Here is a 16,495-nt window from a genome sequence, read left to right as displayed (position 1 = left end):
GCATTCTCGTTTTCTTTACCACCAGTAGAATAAGCAGCTTGACCGAGACGAATGTTAAAAGACTTTCCTAGAAGGACGGAAGTAACGGACAATGATATATTTTATCCCATTCCTTTTTTTCCTTTCCTATTTTTCTAAAAAAAAAAGGATGAAAAACAAATTATCGAACGTTTTTTCTGTTTTGTTTTTTTTTGTTTTTTTATTTATAAAAATCGATCAATCGTAAAAACGAAGAGTATCACACGTGTGATTGTCATTTTCCATTATGTTCGATCAAAATATGTTGTGTTTTTACCGTTTATCAGGAAAAAAAAACACACAAAACTGTCGTTTCTTTTCTAGATTTGAAATATATATTTGATTGACAATTTTTATTCGTCCTTTCGTTTTTCCTATGGTAAATAATATCAGTTGGTTTCTTTTTTACAATACGTTCTGACAATTCGTGAATATTTCGTTTGACCACGTTTGATCGATCGTACAAAGAAATCGTAATTTTGTCATGTCTAAATAATTGACAAGTTTCATACGTGAAAATAATTATTCCTCCTTTTTTTTTATATTTATTTTATTAAAACATTGAAAATTAATAAAAAAGAATTTAAAAAAAAGCTATTTTAATTCGAAAAGTTCCCATTGTCCTCGTTGTATGTCACTAGTCGTTGTTCTCTTTATTCTCAATACGTTTTTGAATATTCACATACTATAGCCCGATAAAACTTCACCACACACACATACATACATACACAAATTTCTTGACATCGTTCTCGAGATGATAAACTCGTAGGGTAAAAACGTACAGGGTTTACGATGAAAAAAATGAAGAAGATGATGGTTCGAAGCCAAAAGATGTAATAGAAAGGAACGATGGAAAGACAAAAAATAATAGAAAAAAAAAAGAAAAAGAAAAGGAAAGGAACGGAAAGGAAAGGAAAAGAACGAATGCAATAGGAGCAAAAACAACAATAGCAATAGCAATAGTAGTAGTTTGTAATAGTAGTAGTAGTAGTAGTAGTAGTAGTTGTAGTCTTGGTTAGATTTTTCTGTGTCACCACCCACGATGCTGCCAAATAAAGAAACGTGGAATTAGTGAGGTCACCATTTATGTTCTATACACACATACATACATACATACACATACACACATACACATATGTTTCTTCAACCTTCCACCTTTTTACTTTTCTTTCGTCAACGAGTCAATGCAACAATGCACATCCCCAATTCTCAGAGTTCATCTTTAGTCCTGTTTCCTCATTGGTTAGACGTTTGCTATGTATACACATCAATCTCGTTCTTGCTAGGTAACATTTTCTTATTTCTAATCTTAACCCTTATCTATACCTTGATTCACCAAGGTTAATCTTATTGTTTTGTTTCTTTTACTTTTCTCTTTTGTTTATTTATTATTTCATTTCTATTGTGACCCTGATCTTTTTATTTCCTTCGTAATACTTCATGATACAATTCTAAAGGATAATTAAAAATATGACTAATGAAGTTTCTTCTTGTTGTTATTATACTTTTTATATTTGTTTCTGCTTTTTTTGTGTGGTTCTTTCATAAAGTGAGTTAGAGAATAGTTATCATCATACCTCTCGGACACTTCTAAACACAATAGTTCTGACATTCGACCGAAAGTGTATCTCTCTATTTCTCTCTCTCTCTCTCTCTCTCTTACTCTTATATCATTTCCTCTCAAAATACTTGAAATTCTCAAAGCCATTGTTCAAAGACAATAATATCATACAATTAATCTTAGACTAGCTATCTAATCTCGTCCTAGTTCTCTCGTTGTCTTGTTGAAAACATCCTCTCTCTTCTAAACTGGCATCCACGACACTATAGTCGTCGTTCGTCTCTTCCATCATTCGAATTTTCACAAGTATACACGCGAGATTTTTCTTGTTAGAAACCTCACTTTACTACCAACTTATAAAAAAAACTTATTTTACGCTTTTATTCTCTTTCTAGCGTTAGTTTTACATATTTTTGTTCGCTTTTTTAACCTTTCAAGCACTACGTGTCACTATAGTGGCTTTCATAGATGCCATTTTCCAGTACGAAGCACCACCTTAGTGGTTTTCATGTACGCTATCTTCCTATACAACGCGCCACTATAGTGGCTTTCGCGGATAACCTCTATTAAAATAGATTATTCTTTATTTTTATTATTAATTATTACAGTACATTGTTAAAGTTAAAGTATGTGGAATAAATTTTAAAGAAAAATTATAATTTAATCATGAAACATCATAGTTTCATCGTTTACACGTAATTCTCGTTGAACTTCACTGCAACATTCAGCAATGCCTAACCTAAGATGTTAAGAAGACAAATATATTTTATATCACACGATTCGCAATAACTTTTTACGAATTTCTATTTGATTTGACATAATTCAAAGTTTACAAACATCGAGTTTCGTTAGCTTTCATTTACGTTTTTCATCGTGAAAAGTTACTGATGGAAAAAAAAAGAAAAAAAAAGAAAAAAAAAGACAGAAGGACAGACCGGTCCGGTCCAATGGTGACGTTCGATATTTAATATCGATTTTCCGATATAAAAACGAGTAGTATTAAAGTGGAGATTTCTCACGTCCATACTCACATGGACGTATTTTTCTCATACGTATACACACGTATACGTGGTGTATCTAAATGTGTGATGGCTACTCTCTCACGTGTTGATAGTACGTGTGATATTGGAAAATCGTGCTCTGTGTGACGTTAACTTCGTGCACGTGGATTCTCTCAACTACAGGTGCGTTCAGTTTCTTTTTTTTTTTTTGCTTTTTTTCCAAGTGTCTATCGAAAAGTACGAGGTTAGAAAAGGGTATGTGTGGGGTGGTAAGGGGGTCTGTGATTGAGAGTACTCTCTTTCTAAGGGAGATCAAACACGTGCCCTGATATACTACTTGCAAGAAGGTGGGTGGGGGATTAAATTTGCTATCGTATATATACGTTTACCTGTAGCATGAAGCATCGTCTTCTTAGCTAGAACGAAGTTAAAAATAAAAAACCTAAAACTACATTTTTTTTTATTTATTTATTTTTTTTAATTTTAATTGCAATTCGTTCACGTACGTTAATTTTCTTTCGAAATAATAAACGGTGTGTTAATTAATTTTATATCATTTTCGCGTATGTTGGATGATTTATTTGCAAATTATTTCAAATACACGAATTGTATTAAACATAAATTTGAAGTCTAGTTAAAAATTTGTTTAGCTTACCTTCTGAGATAATCTGTAAATAAACGTAAAAAAAAATTGTATCATAAAAAGAGATTATTTTTGATCATTCTGTTAATTTACAGAATTTACCGTAGAACAATTTTTAATTTTGTCGTAATACCTAAATCATTTTTAGACTGACAAGTTGAAACAATTCGAAAAGCAGTTATTGTAAACGTTTCAAGATTTGTACGAATAACGTATTACTATATTTGCCATGACAAACCGTTTGATCTTTGTCCGATAAAGTAGTTTTGCTCCAGGGAACGCATAGTTTCTGTTCTGATATTAGTCAATATTCACTAACTTGAGTATAGAAACTTTCATATATACTTAGTCGCGTTCATCGAACCATATCGATCGTCAATAATGTTTCTAATAGTTTCTAACGACACTAATTACTCGTAAAACAGGAAGAAATATAAAATACATATATTTAGAATAAAATTAGTTAACTAAAATGATTGGAAAAAAATCTATGCCATCACACAGAGACAGATTCATCTTGGATAAATTTATCGACGTATCGTATACGCGTATTTGTGTGTATTATTATATCTATGTATAAAAATACACACACCCGCAAATAAATATATATATATGTATATACAATATATACATATGTACATCGGATATCATTGGAGAATGCAGGTCAGGGTTGGTAGGACCTAACGATAATAAGATCATGGCATGGTGTGGTAGTATTAATGGTGGTGGTGGTGGTGATGGTGTGGATGCAGCAGTGGTATTGGTGAAAGGCGTGTTCTATAAGCTAGTTGCGATAGCTACGTAGACGAGAGAACGTGTCTCAGTATGCACGATTAAGTGCTACGGGGTATATTACGACGCTAAAAACCGTTGATATTGAAAAACAGGGTGATTAGAAAAAAAAATATCGAAACACACATATTTATATATACGAGATACTTTATCGTTATTAATTAATATTATTTATTCATTTTAATTTCATTATCTTTCGAAAACACAAAATTGTTCAATTTGAACAACGACTGATAAATTATGTTCTAATAATAATTAGTTATATATATGTCAATTTATTGTTTCCAAGCGATTAAAGATATAATCCATATAATTCAATGATATATTGATCCTAGACTATTAATATCCTACCAATTTTCATTTTATGGTAGGTGTTACTCGTAAAACAGGGATTTACACGGGATATAATAAAAACAACGTTCTCTCAATGAAAAAAAAAAAAAAAAAAGTAATTCGTAACATAATATACTTCGAGAATTACTTTCAAAAATATCTCGTATATTAAAACGTATTAAATAAAAACACCCTGCTTTTTCAAAACATCTCGATTTCGAACGTTTAATACACCTGACCTAATTTTCGTTGAAGCAAATCGTGCATCCACATTATTCACAAAACGCATGTAATATTTAACGCCAAAAATAATATATACATAAGTATATATTGTACGTATGTGTGTATGTGTGTGTTTATGTATTAAAGCGTATAATATATAGGTGTAAATTTGGCTTATCAAAAGTAAAATCTTCCCCACCGTCTTGACGTAGCTGACGGTCTCTGCGGTAGCCTCGGTGAGGGCTCTTCTTAGTCGTGATCTTCGAACCTGAGACAGCGTACGTGGACAGAGTACGACGCCCTGAGTACCGGAACCAGAACCGGAAGCGGGCATCGTAGCCGTTGGCGGTGGAGGCGTTGTCGCCATCGATGACGATGACGATTTGCACCACCAGGGAAACTGGGCGTGTTTTTAACACGTTGTTATATTGGTATAAGTTAAGAACGAGAGTATGTGGATGTGTATATGTGTGAGATAGAGAGAGATAGAGATAGAGAGAAAGAGCGAGAGAGAAAGAGAAAGAGAGAGAGAGAGAGAGAGAAAGAGATATGTTTATTTATGGTGTGAAACACGTGTGAAATGGAGAAAGAGAGAAAAGGGTAGACGAGAGTGCAAACAGGTGCAAATAGATCAGACTGACGAAGAATGGATTGGCAATGAGGTAAGATAGAATAGAAAAATTTAATGTTTCAAAGCAAGAGAAATAGAGAGAGAATATTTTGTTTGATTTTGCAATTAGTCAATATACTTATCTACGTTCTCGTCAGATCATTAAAGTAGTTCAAACAAACGTGGGCACGATTATTAATATGGATGGATGACCCCTTTGGTAAAACACAAAACAACTCCTGTGCTTGTTAACTTCAAAAGTAACTAGATATAATAAAATGAATACGACCTTTTTTTGGTAATATTGGATATGTTTGAAAGAAGATATTCAAAATTTCATATATTCAACCCATAAAATGGAGATTTAACCAGTTAAATTTGTGACGTCTTCATTTTGAAAGTAAATACCGCTGTGTCGCTAAAATCGACTAATGAAGAGTTTTGAGGTTATAATTGATAATATATGAAGATAAAATGGACTCTAATGATTTACAAATCTTCAATTTCTTCTTCTTACTAATCTTATAATTTGAGATTATGTTTCGTTTTTTTTTTTTTTTATAAAAATTACAATTTAAATAGCCAATGGTCATTACTTTTAACGTATGACGAGTATAGTAGTCATGACACAAAATTCTGCCACTTCTTTATGACAGGTATACTCGTCAAACTCAGTTAACTGATTAAAAGGATGAGAACACATTTTGTTTGATTTTATTTCTCTCTAATTTTCTAATGCTTATATTATATTAAACATTAAATTTTCATTTCTTTCTTGAACTCTTTGAAAACTCTCTCTGATCGTGATATACTAAACATTTTCAATTATCTAAATTAAATTAGATTATTCTACGTTGGATGTGTGTTACTATATATGTAGAACTAAACTATACTATAAATATTTTTGATCTGTAAAAATGAAAATCTTGTTTATTTGTAAAAGAAAACAAAGTAAAAGAAAAGAACAAATTTGTAATTAGAATGAGTGAGAGAGATAAAGAGATAATAGAAGAAGAAGATAAGGGGGTGAGTGGGGGATAGTGATCGACTGACTTCGATGAGAGAAGCGATATTTCGTCGATAAAAATAATCGATTACTATACTTGGGATGTCTTCCAGAATTTAATTATGTTTTTTCTTCTATTTTCTTTTTGAAGATTTAGATTTCTATGGATTGTTAGAAGATAAAGAAGATCTAAGCAAATGAGAGAAAGGGGTAGATATATAGATAAATAGATAGATAAATAGATAAGCAAATGATACTACTATTGGCGATAGGAAACTAACAAAGAAGAAGAAAGAACGTTTAAATGAATTCTAAACTCACGATTATCGCGAATTCAGCTTTTGAGAATTCAACGAAACGAGTTTCAACGTAAATGTAGGGGGTTGATAGAAAGGGGGGGGGCGGGTTTATACTGGTACTATTAGCTTAACTATGAATCAACGAACTCGCTACGATTCCTTTTCGATCGATCGATTTTCAAAGAATCTTGTGAAACGGAGTTTCTCTCGTTCAATTTCATTTAAAAAACAAAAGAAGGAAAATAAAATTTAAAAAAAAAAGATGAGGTAAGATGGTAGAACGAAAGAGTAGTAGTAGCTTGTCGTAAAAGTTAACGTGAAAGCATTTTGTACTTTATTTTCCTCCTTTTTTTTTATTTTCCTTTCTCTCTCTCTCTGTCTCTATCTCTCGATTAATCGATCGATCTTTTAGAAACCCTTTTTTTTTGTTTTTTTTTTTTACTTTCGAAGTAATGTAGGGGAAAAATAATAGAAGTTTTTTCTTCGCGCTTCATTCGTAAAACCTATTTATTTTCACGAAACAATTTTATGGTGGAAAAATTGTGTTAATCAACTTTGTAATTTTTTCTTTTTTGTTATGTTTATTATTTGTTGGTATTTGTTTCAAAAATTACTACTCGTGTAGTTGATTACTTAACGTATGGGTATAGGTTGATTTACTTTTATATATAATTCAAATGGATTGAATATTTTTGTTCAATTGTTTGAATAAAATTATGTTCCGTCTATGAAAAAAAAAAAGAGTATGTTAAATGAAAGAGAGAAGAAAATGAATTACCAAAATTTCGATTGAAATAGTAATGTTATCACGTTTAGGTCGTTCAATTGAAGAAGATGAGAATAAAATGAAGGTACTCGTTGAATGCTAATGTTCGTATAATCAAATGAGAAACAATTGAACAATGAAATGAATCAAATTTAACAATAATTGACGATCATTTAAAACGTCTTACGATTAGATTGGAAAAAAAAACAAAACAACAAAAATCTCATTTATTTATCTCATTTATTTTCATTATCATCTAACAAAACAAAAATTTACTTTCCAAACAACTCATTAACTTCGAATGAGTAATTTTATTTTAATTTCGTTCAACATGTTCAAGAAAATTGAAATAAATCGAAAAGTTACTTTACCTTTTCGATAAGTTGCAAAGGTTGTCGTTATAGTTTAAATGATGAAGAAGAAGAAAAAGAAGAAGAAGAAAAAAAAGAGACAGAAAGAGAGAAGTTAAAAAGAAAAAGTGATAGTGATGGATAGAGAGAAATAGAGAGAGAGAGAGAGAGAGAGAGAGAAAGAAAAGAGATTTGCGAACGCGGAGCGACGTTTCATAGGACGTTAATAGCCACTAAATTCGAGATAGATTCGGCGGGTGAGAGTAAAGGAGGAGAAGGGAAAGGAGAGGCAAAAGAATAGAAAAAGTCATTTCGTGCTTTTCTTCTATTCTATCGAGAGAACGATAGAGCCGAGTAAAATCGTGCCGTAGAAAAGCTCCTTGGCTTATTCTTGAACAGAAACCTCACCGTTGGATCTCGATGAAAGCTCTTTACGATTCGCATACGATCAAAACCAAGATAGAAAAGAAAATAGATGGGAAACTAAGATGGAAAACAAAAAAAAAAATAAAATAAAAGAAAAGAGTATAATTTACATTAGTTTAAAATTACATTTAAATTTATATATATATATATCATTTATCACAAAAATTGTTTATATAAATATTTTATATTATATTATTATTAAATTTATATTTTTTTTATGTATAATTTTATTATTATTTTATATTATTTTATATTATTTTACATTATATTCAATTATATTAAATATTTAAATATTAATTTATAATAATTAATTACTATATATATTTAGTAATTAATTATTATATATATGTAAATAATTATATAAATTTATAAATTATATTATTAAAATATAATAATAATTATATAAATAATAATTATAATAAATAATTTGTGTAATTAAATTAAAATATAATATATTACTAATTTAATATAGTAATTAATTATTTCGAAGAAGCAACTGTGTTTAATTTTTACTTAATGAAATTTTTGATTAAGTTTTCTTCTTTACTATTGTAGATAAATTTTATTTTTATTTATATACTTTTATTTTATTATATTTTATATTTTATATTTTAGTATATTTGAAGAAGAAAAATATGGGGAGAAAAATAAACGTGTTCATTTTTACTATCAAATAAAAAAAAAAGAGGGTGTTGTATAGAATCTTTTAAGAGGTTTTTAAAGAAACAAGAAGAGGTAGAGGAGAGGAGATCCAGGTGAGAAATACCTTTTACATATTCAACGTGTCGGAATAACGTATCTTTTTCGTTCCATATCGAAATGTGTATATTTCGTTTGGATAGCAACGGAACATCTATACTGTTCGTTCGTCCGAGTAAAAATGTTATGTAACGAAAATAGTGGAAATCGATATATTTTATACACATATAATTTTATATATAGATATATAAATATATGTATATATATATATATATAAAATTTTTAGTTGACAAAGAGCTTAAAACGCGTGATAAATTGCACGAATGAAGATACGAGAAATGCATTTGCATTCGCATTAGATATCATCGAGTGAGATATGAGTACTAGCAGCCAACGATGATTCATCCATCCTATTCAAAATGATCCTTATATTTTTTATGAATAGATGATTTTTCAAGTATATACAATTTTTCAACATCTTTTTTCATCATTTCAATGACATAATATTCGAATTTTTAAATGGAACTTAATTAAATAATAAATATAAATTTATTCATTCATAGTAATTATTGCAATCATAGAAAATGAACTAATATTTTATGAATAAATGATTTCAAAAGTATATACAATCTTTCAACATCTTCTTTTAGGAATATCATTAAATGAAATTATTCGAGTGTCTAAAGAAGAAATTAATTAAATAATAAATATAAATTCCTTCATTCATCGTAATTGCAATCATAGAAAATGAAATTTTATGAATAGATGATTTTTCAAATAATATGCAATTTTTCAACATCTTTTTCGTCATTTAAATGAAATTATTCGAGTGTCTAAAGGAGAAGTTAATTAATAATAATTATTATATTATAATCGTTAAAGCGAGAAATAAGTTGAAAAAATAGAAATAAAAAAAAAATTTAAAAAAACAAGAAATGAATAAAATGAAAGATACTCAAATAGATTCAACAATAATAAGCAGATGAGAAAAAGTAGTTATTATCATACTCGAAGAAATAAAAAAAAGAAGAAGAAGAAGAAGAAGAAAATACGTATAAAAGAGAAAAGAAAAGGTAAGAAATGAAAAAATATAAAAAGAAATGAGATAGAAGAAGTCTTGGAGAAAGTGGTGCACGGTCCTGCATAATCCGACGATTATCTCGTTCTGGGATTACCCTGCACCGTCGGAGACGTGATAATTGATTGGAATTACTATGAAGAGTGGTAGTAGTTATAATAGTAGTAGTAGTAGTAGTGTCAGTAATGGTTAGTGATGGTAGGTAGGTAGGTAGCTAACCAGTCAGTACTTTTTTTCTCACAAAGTATTCTGAAACATTTCCTAGCAATTTTCTTTTCCGTTCATTAAGCTCTCCTAACTCCCGGAGATTATTTCGCTCTGTCCTTAATTATTTTTTCCCTTTTTAGCAATTTTTCATTTTCTTTCCCGTTACCTTTTCGTCCCGTTACTTTTCTTTCTTTTTTTGTTTTTTTATATCGAAATTATTTTTTTATTTTTTGTTTTTTTTTTCAACGAAAAAGTAATCATTTCTTTTTTGCAAATTTATTTTTATTAATTTTCAAAGGGTAATATTAGAAATTGTTAAAAATTAAATATTTAATTTTTTCTTTTATTGGTTATCTAAAGTATTTTTTTATTTAATTTTTTTTTTGTGAACAGAGAAGTAAAATTTGATTTGATTGAATAAATAACGGCAAATAATTAACAATTATTATTAAACTTTATTTTGGCTTTTTAATGAGTCCTTTAATTTAAACCGATTTTTAACGATTAATTTCGCTTGCTTTTTTTTTTCGATTATCACTTTCATTCGTACGTATCAAATCGAATAAAATCTTATCGCAATAACACACCCTGTGTGTGTGGTTGTAATACATTTTTACTACTGTAAAAATATATATGTATCTTTTTAATTTAATTTTCGCGCAAATTAAACCGCTTGCTGCTAATTAGAAAAAAAAAATGAATAAGAAAAATGGGACAAAACGAAGAGAATAGAAAAAAAAAACGTATTGCCAAAAAAATGTGATCGCGTGAAAAGAATTTAGTTTCGTATTGAAGAAACTTTACATGCGATACAATTTGACCCACGCGTTCTGTTTTTCAAATAAAATTAATTCCTAACATTTTTTAAAGGTTTCTACTTTTTATTTTTCATTATTTTATTTTATTTTATTTTTTTATCATGGTCGGATTTGAAAATCACACTGGTGAGTTACTTTTACGTGAAAATAAAATAAAATAAAATAAAATAAAAAAAAAACAAATTAATACAAATATAACGAAAAATAAAACAAAACCAAAATAAAATAAAACAAACTAAAAAAATAAAATCAAATAAAATAAACATTAAAAATAAAGTAAGCGAAAAATTGTTGAAAAGCCCAGCAAGCGAGCTTGCGACCGAATGAAGGTGGGTTAAAAGGGGTGGCAGGAGGGAAGAAGGGGTACGAGGAGAACACAGGGGGGGGTTGACAGAAAAGGGGTGTAGAGACAGCCCGATACGTTTTAGCACGAATCTCTATTCTATGCATGACATACTCGAGGATAAGGGTTGAAGAGGGGTATAGTGGTGAAGGGGGTGGACAGAAGGATGAGGAGGAGGATGGTGGAGAGTGAAGCTTGATTATAGTACGTTGGCAGTCAGCCAAACGACAGGATGCTCTTTTCCTCCCTTCCTTCTCTGTCCCTTTCCTTTTCCACCCCTTCCTCCTCCTCCTCTTTATCCTCATCTTTCTCTTCCTATTCTTCGTTCCACTCTTATTCTGGTTACGATACCGCCTAGGTGGCCTCAACACGTCCAGAAAAGATAATTAAACTAACAATGTTGCAAGAACTTCTTCATCCCCTTCTTTTTTTCTATTCCAGTTTATTATTCCTCCTATTGTTTCTTTCGACTTTTCTTTCTTTTATTTTACTCGTTTAATTCTGGTTTTAGTCATTTGACAATGAACATTGACAATATTAAATAATTAAGTATATTTTTGAACAAATTAGATACATATATATTTTTAAATAATTATTTTAAATATCCCCTTTTTCGTTCTCATTTTCTTTTAAAGTTTCCTTAAAGGGTTTGTTTTACAGAATAAAAATTAGAAATGAAAACATACGTGAACACAATTATCTTAAGCTTCTGATCGAGTGTATGGCATATTTATACGTTTCTACTACTTGTACGATTTATCGTGTATCTATTTCACTCGTGTATAAAAGTGTGTGTTTTCTCTTTCTACTTTGAATTAACATAAGAGAGAGAAGGATGGTGAAATTATTATTTTTTTTTTCTGGAATATGTTCGCGACGGGGACTTCGATAAAATTCACATATACACACATACACATCCAGTGCCATCTACTTTAGCTAGATTAAATTCTACCAAAGCTTTGCGTCAAGTAGATTTTAATTTATTAATTAATTTTGTTATTTTATTTAAAAAATGAATATTTGTGTAAATATTTAATTATTATAGAGTCGCTCCGCGTATCGAACAATTTTGAAAACGATCTCGGTCGGTACAATCATTTCCTATTTTTTCGTTTTTACTTTTTCCATCCTAACTTTACTACCCTCCGTTAGATGGCGTGCTATAGAAAAAAGAAACTCTAAGGATAAGGGAACGATTTTGAAGCTAAGGGTAATTTTAATCCCACGTTGGATATGAAAGCCAAATTTTTCCTTCGTCGGTAAACTTACAAAATGAAGTAGAATCCTTTTCTGTTACGATTTATCCTGCTTCTCTTTTTCAAATCCTGTTTCGATTTATTTCACCCCTTTTCATATTTCCTTTTTTAAATAATTATGTCAAATATTTGTTTTTTTTTTCTTTTTTAACGTAATCGTGATCGAACGTATTAGATATTCGTTAAGAAGACAAAGATGAACAATAAACACACGAAATATTTGGAAAACACATAGAGAAAAAGTAGAGATTGGGGTTGAAATTGTAGGAATTTGTTATGTCGATTACAGATAAGGATAATGAACACAAATGGGGAAGACATTAAAGAGAGAAAAACTCTCGATACTCGTTGCTCTGGATCAAAATTGATTTTCCAAAACGAAATATATCGAGCAAATACATTGAGAAAAAAGTAACAACAACACAACGACAATGACGATTACGAAGAGAATAAGACAACGACGACATCAAGAATAATAATAATGATTAATATTTTACAAAAGAAGGGTTACAATTATCATGATAATGATAATATTGATAATGATGATGATAATGACGATGATTATTATGTAGGGGGATGAGATAAATGATCTGAATCTTCATTGTGTTTTTATTTAAAAAATAAAATTAGAGTACACTAATAACTCATTTTCGTAATTGGTCAAGACGTTGGTGATGGATGGTGATCGGTGATTGATGACAAATGGTGAGAATATAGTGGTGGGTGATATAAAATATCAAAAAAAAAAAAAAATTGTCAAAATGCAGAATAATTGCATTACGTATGTCTTACCTGCCGGAATTGTCGTATCCCGCCATTGATTCTCAAAGAATCTGCAGCAATGCCGGCTATTCCATCCCCTGGCTCGCGTAGTTGCCGTAGAGAGGCAGCACTTGGTGCAATTCCAGCGTGTAAATTGCAACAACATCCGGAACAACAGCAGGCCGACGCCTCGGGTTGAGAACTTTGCCTTATTATTCGTGCACTTGGTGATGTTGTCACCAAAACTGGTGGTGGTGGTGCTTGGCAAGGACAGCAATGATGTCCACTCTTCACACTTTCTCTGTTTTAACAAACACATATGAAATAAAAATGTATTCAATTGAAATTATTTATTTGATTTAATAATGATAAAGTTCACATCACATTCTAATGGTAATTTAATCGTAATGATAGGTCATCTTTAAGGAATCAAATATGTCATCGTCAACTGAATGACACTTGTTTGTTAATTACAAGCATCGTTCCATCATTGGCTCTGATTACATTGTTTAAACACGATCGATAGGGAACCTCTTCTTCTTCTTCTTCTTCTTTGAACTAGAGATATTATTTACGATAATAATGGACCGACGAAGTCTTTAAGTAAGTAAGATGAAGAAGACGAAGAGAGGACTATAATTACTTCAACTTCGTTACTATTATTACTTCGTCAATTTCTTCCGATAATCCAACGAAAAAAGATTCGTTTCGATGTATGAAAGAAAGAGAAATAGGTAGTCCTTTAATCAAAAGAAATTCTTTGATGTGTAGGTGATATTATAGTTGATTAAAAACTTCACTGAGATATCATTCTTTTTTTTTTTTTTTAAATCTATAGTGATAATCGTGAACAACGTAACGTTAAAAAAGTACTTTCAGAACTTTTTAGATACTTCCTACGATTAATAAGTATGGTTCTTGTGGAAGACCATCCTAATCGATATTTGCTTTAGAGCTAATTGGTCCTTTCGTTAATTGCCAACGGATAATCCTCCCTATCCACAACCATATCTCGTTATCTCTATTTCTCTCACATTTTTTTTTTTGATCTCTTTTATGATATATGTTTTTTTATTTAAATAATATTTTTCTTCTCCATATTCCATTGTGTTTTTGGCATCTTTTATTATATCATTTTTATATTTTGTATTTTAATATCGTATATAAAATCTTTGTTGATTTTTTTTATGGAATATATTGATTAGCGTCTCTCTTTTTTATTTTTTTCATCTCTTCAAATTGCATTTTATGATTGTAGATTTTGTCTTCCTTTTTTTAGTTTGTATATATCAAGTTTAATATTTCAACGTAAAATCGGGAGTCACCCATTCGTCGTAGATTACGAAGCCATTTAAATAAAAGGTAGAAGTTGAGAAGTTAAAGAGAATATCTAAGAATGCAAATATCTTACTCTGTCTCTCTCTCTCTCTCTCTTTCTCTTTCTCTCTCTTTCTCTCCTTACCTACTATCACGTTCGTATTTTTTCCTTTTCTTTTTTTAAATTTTATTTTTAGTAAGATCTGATCAATGTTATCGCAAAAATGTTACGAACCATTATTATTTTACGGGTTTAAATGTCACGAACTTTATATGCGAATAAAAAAAGATCTAATAAATGCGTCTCGTTCGATATCTTCAAATCTTTGTCGTTTATCAACGTTAACGCATGTCAATCAAACAAATTGCAACCATTTTATAATTGTAGATAATAAATAATAATGATAATAATACATTTGAAAATTAAAATATCCTTGTAAATTATGTACAGGTAATTGTGACGGTGGATTAATTGAAAGTAACAGGAAAAAAAAAAGATGAAATATTGTTGAAATAAATTTTATGATTTATTCGATAAATATATATAAAATTATAAATTATAAAATTAATAAATAAGAAAATAAATTATAGAATTATAAATTATAAAATTATAAATTATAAAATTAATAAATAAAAAATTAAATTATAGAATTATAAATTATAAAATTAATAAATAAAAAAATAAACTATAGAATTATAAATTATAAAATTAATAATTAAAAAAACTAATTATAATATGATTTATAGAATTATATATCTATATTTTTATAAATCATGAAAATAAATTTATATTGTAAATATATATATATTTTATTATAAAATATAATTTTCAGACTTAGACCATTATCACACACACATAATTACCTGTATACACAGTTATATGCTTTTGCTCATATTTATGAAATTCTACATATTATTTGAAGAAACAAAACGTATTACGAATATTTTAATATTATCTTTTGTTGAAATTTGACAGACGTCGCTCGTGAAAATACCCAGCTCTGAGAAATTCTCAATTTCGATGCTATTGAGTATACTACTCTACTAGTATTATCTACTTTGTACTTCACACCTTATGAATAATTCACAGGAACGATTGTATATTAAATCAACGAAAAAAAGGAAAGAAAAAATTGCCCTAAAACCCTTCGATCTTTACTTTTCTATACGTTTATATTCGATAGACTTTATTTCGTTCTTATGATATTTCAAATATGGAAATTGAAATCTTTCATGATTCTCATTTCTCATTTTCTTTTTTTTTCTTCGATTTTTCTTTAATCTCGACAAACACAATTTTCTTCTATTTCTTTTTGTTTTTGTTTTTGTTTTTTTTCTATCTATCGTTCAATTTTTATATCGAAAGAAGAATAAAGATAAGATAAAATGTTCCGAAGTAATAACATTTATGTATTTTTTATTTTTCTTTTATTTATTTTAAATTCTGGAAATGAAAATGAAATTAAAGCTCGATGACATTCTATGGTTAAGTTGGTTCCCTTTCTTTTTTCTTCTTCTCGCGTATCATGGGATATCGTTAAATATTATCGCGTAACGAAGAAAGTTGAAAATTCTTGTCGTTCTCCAAAGTTTTTCCTTTTTACCGCAGCTTATAAACTTTTATTCACCTTTTTTACTCTTTTTTTCTCTCTCTCTTTTTCTTCTTCTTCTTCTTCTTCTTCTTTTTTCTTCTCTTTTTATTTTCATCTTATATTTCTTTTTTGTTTTTAACCATCCACCCCGTCCCATGAAATTCTTATATTCGCTTGAAGAAAAAGTTAAAGGAACGTGGCTAGAATTCTCGTTATGTTCGTTTTTATCTTCTTCTTCTCTCTCTTTCTCTTTCACTCTCTATCTCTATCTCGTATTAAATTAGATACATCTTAGATTAATGTGGAAATAAAATATTTCTCATATTATTTCTACTCGAACATTTTTTTTTCTTTTAAATCAAACTAAAAAGTTACTATTTATTTAAATTACAATGT

The 16,495-nt window shown here is 29.2% G+C and overlaps 1 protein-coding gene across 2 annotated transcripts in view; it reads right to left on the bottom strand.

Annotated features, from left to right (window-relative positions):
- SK (small conductance calcium-activated potassium channel) overlaps positions 1-16,495 on the bottom strand; it is a 207,627-nt gene that overhangs the window by 118,997 nt on the left and 72,135 nt on the right. Inside the window, exons 5-6 of one of the 2 annotated variants that reach the window (XM_089170796.1) lie at positions 13,221-13,491; positions 4,770-4,970 (exon numbers count right to left, since the gene is read on the bottom strand). In XM_089170796.1, coding sequence (XP_089026922.1) covers positions 4,770-4,970; positions 13,221-13,491 — 472 coding nt within the window. The remainder of the gene's footprint in view (positions 1-4,769; positions 4,971-13,220; positions 13,492-16,495) is intronic. The other variant, XM_089170797.1, reaches the window with a different exon arrangement.

Source organism: Polistes dominula, unplaced genomic scaffold, assembly GCF_049000335.1.
Source record: "Polistes dominula isolate Pdom_NZ unplaced genomic scaffold, Pdom_raw_medaka contig_79, whole genome shotgun sequence".
Taxonomy (NCBI): Eukaryota; Metazoa; Arthropoda; class Insecta; order Hymenoptera; family Vespidae; genus Polistes; species Polistes dominula.
Note: the sequence above shows the minus strand (reverse complement) of the source record. Positions and strands in the feature narration are given on the sequence as shown.